Source organism: Daktulosphaira vitifoliae, unplaced genomic scaffold (assembly GCF_025091365.1).
Source record: "Daktulosphaira vitifoliae isolate Bord-2020 unplaced genomic scaffold, ASM2509136v1 Scaffold_1, whole genome shotgun sequence".
Taxonomy (NCBI): domain Eukaryota; kingdom Metazoa; phylum Arthropoda; class Insecta; order Hemiptera; family Phylloxeridae; genus Daktulosphaira; species Daktulosphaira vitifoliae.
The window spans coordinates 23,353,477-23,361,455 of record NW_026099572.1 but is presented as its reverse complement, the minus strand read 5'-3'; the positions used below and the strand labels follow the sequence as shown (position 1 = coordinate 23,361,455).

At 27.9% G+C, this 7,979-nt stretch overlaps 2 protein-coding genes and 1 long non-coding RNA gene across 12 annotated transcripts in view; 1 reads left to right on the top strand and 2 right to left on the bottom strand.

Annotated features, from left to right (window-relative positions):
- Positions 1 to 7,979, bottom strand: part of LOC126896160 (uncharacterized) — a 60,389-nt gene that overhangs the window by 33,533 nt on the left and 18,877 nt on the right. The gene's annotated exons all lie outside the window — the stretch shown is intronic.
- Positions 1 to 7,979, top strand: part of LOC126896181 (uncharacterized) — a 70,586-nt gene that overhangs the window by 44,989 nt on the left and 17,618 nt on the right. The gene's annotated exons all lie outside the window — the stretch shown is intronic.
- The window catches only part of LOC126896171 (uncharacterized), a 15,194-nt gene continuing 14,211 nt past the window's right edge, over positions 6,997 to 7,979 (bottom strand). For both annotated transcript variants that reach the window (XM_050668738.1, XM_050668737.1), the window contains exon 7: positions 6,997 to 7,198. In XM_050668738.1, the coding sequence (XP_050524695.1) occupies positions 7,023 to 7,198 (176 nt within the window). In that variant the 3' untranslated portion in view covers positions 6,997 to 7,022. The remainder of the gene's footprint in view (positions 7,199 to 7,979) is intronic.

The following is a 7,979-nucleotide window of genomic DNA, read 5'->3' as shown; positions in this document are numbered from 1 at the left end:
CGCAAATGGCTACCATATTGAAAAATATACTATTTTTGTATGATAATTATGGGTTTTGTATTTTATTTTAATAGAAGTTGATGTTGCTTTTGCAATTATCCATCAATTTTTTAAAATTAAACACTATCTACAGATTTGCATCGAAGCGTTTCTTATGATAGTGATTTTAATCACTGTCAGATTAAATCTATACTGGACCCTACTATGCAATGTCTCTACTATGCCGCGACCCCACTGTGCTACCGTTAATTATTATTTTTAAATAAAACAGCCATAACTTTCTTAAAAATTATCAAATCAATATAATATTTTTTATATAGATGCATGATGTTATTACCTTTCCTTTGGTATATTTTTTTTATAAATTTGACCCTTTACCTACCCTATCTTTTGAATAAGAGGTATTCAAAATGATAACTTTTTCACAAAAAATTAGTTTTTTTAACTTAACTTTTGAAAGTGTTCCGGAAAGTGTGACACTTTTATATATATCTTAAATTAAAGCTAATGTAATATACTTTATCGTGAAAAAAAAATGTTGAACTTTATATTGTCATCGCGGAGAAAATGGCTATCAAATTCTATTTTTGTGTGAAAATTCTCGATTTTATATTTTACATTTTTAACTTTATAATGAAAAGTGTATTAATCAATACAATTTTTATATAAGAAATGATATTTTTTAATAATCCCTTTTTTATTCGTAATACTTTATCTTAATCAGATATAAATAAGGAAATAGTTGATCAAGCACAATCGTTAAAGATAGCAATTTGTATAACAAAAAAATAATGTTTCAATCAAACCCACTTGGTTAATGAATATGATTGTAATTGTATAATTTTTAAAAATACATTCCAAAACCTGCTAATGAAAATTGTTCTGACCGATGACTTTCGAAAAAAATTGTTGCCAACTATGCGGCAAACGTTTAGCGAATAACCGATTTCCATCCACCGTGACGACGAATGATAAATAGCCAAGTCGCGCATATTATTCGATCGTTAACATTATTAAAACCTTATCCGAAATAATAATTATTCTAATGCTCTGAGAATAATATTCATAATGCATTAGCGCTCCGAAATGCGTTGTTTACTGTCGCAGCGGCAACCCACACCCGTATCCGCTCAAGTCCTGTTGTGCGTTTCAAACATCATTACATTATGTTATAGAAAACCCGAAAGAAAGTATCCGACATCTTGTCTGTGATTGTTTTTAGGTTATTTATTTCATCTTCGACGTTCGATTCGGAATTGACAAATAAATTTTGCATAGAATATTTATTTATATTTTTTTTTGTAATTAATTTCATTAATAATATATATGAATCACTCGATACTAATATCATATGCAAAAATCTTCATTGGTATTATACTTCGAACTTTTTCTAGTGTCGTGAAGTCTTATTTTTTGATAATCTTTATTTCTGGCTTCCTGAGCTTCTTCCGAAAGTTGACCTAAAATTGTATTCAAATAAATTGTTACACTATTTAATTGATATATAGGATTGTAATAAATATGTATATACCAATTGGAAGTATTGCGAATCGTATTACGTCCGCTTCATGAATTAACATTTTGTGAACACTAGCAGGCATATAATACCACGGGTATAAATCAATAAAAATTTTAGCTGTTTCCATAGCATAAATATGAAAAGCATCTACATTAATTTTTTTTCCACTGGAAATTGCTGAAAGTATATTTCCAAATCGTTTTACTAAATTTATATCTATTTCTGTTATGTTCAATGTTTAAATCATTTTAGTTTTTTGACAACATTTATAACTTTTATTAGATAGTTTGTGCTTTAACAATCGATAGACATATCGGATTACGTTGATAATATGACACTACGTTATAAATAATACAACTTGTTTGTTTTTTGTAATGTTTTGTTGAGAATTTTATATTTAAGCTATTATTTAATTTTACAGTTTTAGCAAAGTACATTTATTTTTTATGTAAATTGCCAAATTTCCACTTGTGAGACATAGTTAGCCGATCATTCTGTAAAATAGCTCGATTTTGAAAGTATAATTGAATTTTTGATTGATTTTACTAAGTTTTTAGTTGTGGTTTCAGGCGATTTCAGTATCTAGAGAAGCTGGCATCAATAGAATTGGTTAATGAGCCTTTTAATACTGACAATAAAGATATTTTAACACTGACTATGAATATCACCTACATATCGTGCACATTCTCTACTCAATATTTAAAAATATAAATAACTTCTATAGTACTGGTTCAAAAATTCTTAATCAGTTATTTTCTTAGTAGGTCCCCAGCCATGTTGGGATCCACAGTAACGAGTTCGCTGATTCTTTGGCTAAATTTGCATCATCATTCCTATGTTATCCTTCCTTATTCTGATACTCTGTATTACTTTAGATCTTCTCTGATGGAAGCATGGCTCACTAAGTTGACTTCTCTCCCTAATAGCTTTGCCCGATGGCATCGGTCCATCATACCTAACCCTTCTAAAATTCCGTGGTTCAACTATATCTTACTCGCAGTATCATTTTTTCGTAACTCAGACTGGGTCATTACGTTTTACCAGCATTCGCTTACAAATTAAACTTGAACTCTGTTCCCTTTTGCCATTTACATGAGGATGAAGTCCTCGGAAATTTTCCTCATTATTTATTGAATTGCTCCTTCTTGGCGTTTAATAGGTGGCTACTTATACAATTTTTAGAATCCGATGGAATTTCCAATTTTGTTCCCTCTGTTGTACTAAATTTCCATTCTATTCTCGTAATTACTGCGATCATTTCTTTTACATTGAGCGCTGGTTGTACTATTTGACTACTTTATTATATATTATAATTTATTATATATACTTTACTTTTGTTATACTAATTAACACCAATTATTCTTGTAATTCACAAAGCTAATTAATACTATATTATGTAATTGTCGAGCTATAATATTTTCATAATAAAAGCTAATAAATAAATACAAAAAAAAAATTTAATTTTTAAAGTTTATTTTAATTCACTTTTTATATATATATATATATAAACAAGAAATAATTTTCAATCAGTATTTTTCAGATAAAGACCAAAAAAATTCAAATATTTTTTCTGAGTACTTTAAAAAAAACCCTTAGTAAAATTTAACAAGCTTGTTGTCGAGCGTCACTTTGTTATAATTTAAAATAACAAAATAAAATGATAAAAATTGTTTAATGTTTGTGATTATAAGAATGTATGAGTATTTTGATCAAGATTGGATATTTGGGGATTTGGTCAAATCGTGATCAACGAGGTACTATCGGGGTTGTAGATATAAATATAATAGACGCAATACCTCTATGTAGAGGTGTAATAATGTATAGTCTGATTGGTACCTAATAATATGCACGGAACGGCAAGCCAGTTCACGAATACCTATTGAAGTGCTTAACTTATACAGTAGAAATCATGTTAGGTTATTAAAACTTCGTTAAGGCAGCGGAACGACAAACCAGTTCACAGTTACCATGTAACATGATTATGTATAAGACCTTAACCAACAAGTCTAATATAATATCCTACAATGTTAATATAATGAATGATCTATTGTTTCATCGTTCTATATTCAAATATATTAACTCTATAATTGGGATAATATAAATTTTACTTACTTCGTAAATTGCAACAATGAATTGTAAATCTAAAGAAAATTCGACAAACCTTCTGATATATAGAGGTATCAAATTCGTACCTCGTCACAAAATAATAAGTCAAAATAAATTATTTTCATATGTATGTAAGCAAGACGCATAAAAAGATAGCCGACAACAACACGGAGTCGTAGCCAATAATTCTTTTCTTATTTGAATTCGGTGAAAAGCGAACCGAGTTCTGAAAAGATTTCAGTGTTTTTTATAGTGTAATGCAAAGCATTGGGCATATTACGACAGTTATTACCAAGAACGTCAAGTATAGAAACTAGTGATGGGAAATATCGAATATTAATTATCGAATTATTCGATAGTCATTCAAAAAATATTTGATAGTCTATTCGAATAGTTTAATATATATGAAAATGCTCATCACTATTGTAAGGACAAGGATTCAATAATGTTAAGAACCTACCCAAGCATAGGCGACAAGAGAAAAGCCGGTCGACCATTTGATTCTAAAATTTTTGTATATGATTTTGTTTGAAGAGGAGTGTACAAGTAGTGAAAGAAGTGGAAGGACTAGAAACAAATAAGCTGAAAGAAAATAATTATTTCAAAGTACCATGCAAGTAAAACTAAAGATTGTGTATCTTGTTATCTATTAAATAACGTTGGGTTGGGTTGGGTTTAGATATTGACTTATTAGATATTGTCTGTAAGAGTGGACTGTACAATATAGGGAGAGTGAGATTCAGGTAGAAGTTAAGTAAAGAGATAATTTAAAAATAACAAAGTAAATTTATTTTTATAAGCAAACTAATTAATATGAACACATGTTGAATTATATAAGTACAATTGCAATAAAAGCTGAATAGAATAACTATTTTTTTGTGCAAAGAGAGTACAGAAGTTGAATAAAGTTAACAAGTATTATAAGAGGGAAATGAAGTACGATTATTCAAATAAAATTACTTTTAAAATAAAATAAAGTAATAAACTAAATATGAGACTATAAGTGACTAATGAAAAAAAATTCCTAAGTTTAAAGACAAGGAGAAAACTAATTTATATTAACATCACAGAGATCAAGTGGTCGATTAATTTAAAGTGTAGCAATATATGACTAAGAAAGAATTAACAAAACAATATGACAGTCAACTAAGATACAAAATTGAGGCTTTTTAATCGACTCAATTATTTAAGTATTTTGCAATCAAATGGTCTTATGAACTAGATTTGCTGTGTAAAACAACATGAGTAATTTTACAATCATGTGTGACGACAATGAGCATATATTAAATTCAAAAGCCACACTATTATAAAGTAAATATTGAGCTACTACTAAAAGAGACAAAATACAATATTAGATTGGATAAAGTTGTCAATTTTATCCAAAATGAACCAAGTGGATTACAAATTTACAATTTCACGAGAATGGTCAAATAAATAATTTTGTTCTTACAAACAAACATAGAATTAAGTTATCCCAAGTTAAAATGCAAAATAAAAACTATGCACTATAGGTTAATTTAAGCTAATATGCAAACCATGAGGTTTATAAGTAACAATAATAAGTTAAATAAATTAAAACTTTCAATTTTACAATATAAATGGTTAAAAAATTAAGGTTAAGGTACACAGTGCTCGAGAGACAACGAGAACGAGAGGAAAAAAATGTATAAATAAAAAAAAGTCGTAAGGCGACGTACAACAAGAGAATGAAAACGAAAAAATATAAAACGCAACGGCTAAGCGTCCAATGAGTGGAGAGTTATCACCAACTATCAGTACCAAACCTAACTTAAGCGTTCACCTGAACAACTATTTTTTACTATTATTAATTGTATAATAATTTATTTTAAGTATTCGTTAATTATCTTTTTATTATAATAAAGCGTACTTAATAAAAATTTTAGGTAGAACTAATCGAATAATTTTTAAAACCATTCGGTAGTCTATTCAAATAGTTTATGCTAAAAATAAACTATTCGGTTGTATAAAAACAATTCGAATAGTTATTCGACAGTTTAAAATATTCGGAAATGCCCATAAGTAATAGAAACTCAGTCGTGTTTTAAACAGAAATTTTTTATACCTTTATTTATAATAATAGAGGGAAAATAGTTCAAAAATGACGCAAACGTAATAAATAAAATATATAATTAAAATAAGGTGAAATATGTAAAACAAGAATACAGTTAAAGTACAATAAAATGAGACATGATAGTATAGACTGTCGTACATCGGTGTTAAAAATACTGCCGCCGCGTAATTACTTCTACTCGGCTCAATAATATTAGATTTTATCATTTCATCAATTAGAGTTTTTAATCTTTCTCGTTGAGAAGGGTACACACGATATGGCGGTTGAAAAATTGGTTTGTCCGAATTAAACCTTATTTCGCATGGTTCAACATTAGCACAGCTTATTTTAAGTGGATCTGATGTAAATAAATGTTTAAAACGCGTAATTAATTTTTTTGCTTGTTTGCGCTGACAACGATTTAAATGGTTAGATATTTTAATAATTGTATCCTGACCGTCTCTCACGTCTTACAATAATTGTAAACATAGTTGATTAAATATTAATCCAAATATTACAATACAGTAGAACTCCAATTATCCGAATTAATGGGGACCGGGACCCATTCACTGACTAATCAAAATAAACAATGACAGGTGACTGCAATGCGCCGGAACTGGAGTGGGAACTCTTACCACGTGTTGTGCCTACACTGACGCCGCGGACTTTGGACAAATTTTTTTCTGATTTTTTCTGAAAGTGATTCGGATAATCGGCGATTCGGATGATCGGAGTTCGGATAATTGGAGTTCTACTGTATTAAATAAAAATTTTTACTTACAGCTATAAATATAATAGACTATATTATTCTCTCTCGAGTTCTAGTACCTATGCACTCTTTTAGTTATCGGCCTTGTTTGTTACTGAAGCATTTAGTTCTTAAGTGACTACCCTTTAGTCACCAATTCGTTCACATATTCAGCATTTCATTACATACATACAGTTCACTTCTCACTTTCATTATTCACCATTCATCCATTTTACTTTTTACAGCTAATTATTAATTGTTTATCTTGTTTTATATATTTACTGTTATATTCACAGCCGCTTCGCTTTTAGTAATAAGGACACTCTTCTACTATTTATTTAATTAATGTCTACGAATTATTAATTAGTCGTACAATTATTGGATGTGTCTCCTCTCATCCATTCCAGTAGTGAGTGAAAGCAGGCTTAAGATAAAATCTAGTACGGTGCACAACTATCGTCCATAGTATAACTCTTTTTTCAATTTATAATTATAAGGTTTCAATAAATAGATCATTTTAAGGATTGACAAAAATAATTTAATATGACAAAATTTAGTAATATAATTATTGATTCAGTTTATTTATCTATTGAATATTCATAAATAACACAATTTTCATTATCTTTGGGTTTCAGACGCCGATTTATTAAAGTGTTTTCTTTTAATCCTACAATATCATCTTCTGAAATATTGTAGATTTTTTCCATCAATGTATATCGATTTTGATATTGTTTGAGCAAAGTTGTTTTTATATCTATACATAAATAGATGAAATAATGTTTATATAATCTTGAATAATAATTAATTTGTTAAAATGTATGATTAATAAATACAGTGATTTTTTTTAGTCTTTCTTTAACCTTTTTTTAAAAAAAATTAATGGGTTGATAACCACTTTAGAGTAAATATTTAATGAGTTACAAGAATTTTAATACATAGAGTGGACATTTATCATTTTATTCACCCTTCATACTCATTATATTTATTAAATTTCTTGTAATTCATTAAGAATTTATCCTTAAGTTGTTTTTAATACATTAATAAAGTCCGAAACCGTAAAAATTATTTTAAAAAACGTTATCACAGTGGGGTCGTGTCACAGTATGAATGTGGTATAGTTGGGTCAAGTTTAGATGATATCTGACAGTGATTAAAATCATTATCATAAGAAACGCTTCGATGTAAATCTGTAGATAGTGTTTAATTTAAAAAAAATGGTGAATTATTCCAAAAGCTACATGATCTCCTATTTACTCATTTATATCCTAATTACAAGTTATATGATTTATAAGTGTAATATATGAATATATATATAAAGGAAAATGGTTTTATTTAAAAAAAGTTTGTCGCATAAAATAATAATATAAATAGTACTTATTTTAAAAAAACTTTAATGATTCATACATTTTTCAAAAAGTTATAGCATTATAAAGTTAAAAATATAAAATAGATTTTTTTTACAAAAATTGTATTTTAGCTTCGATGCGAAGCTGAGAAGGTATTAATTTTACCATGATGAATTTTTTTTTTTTTTT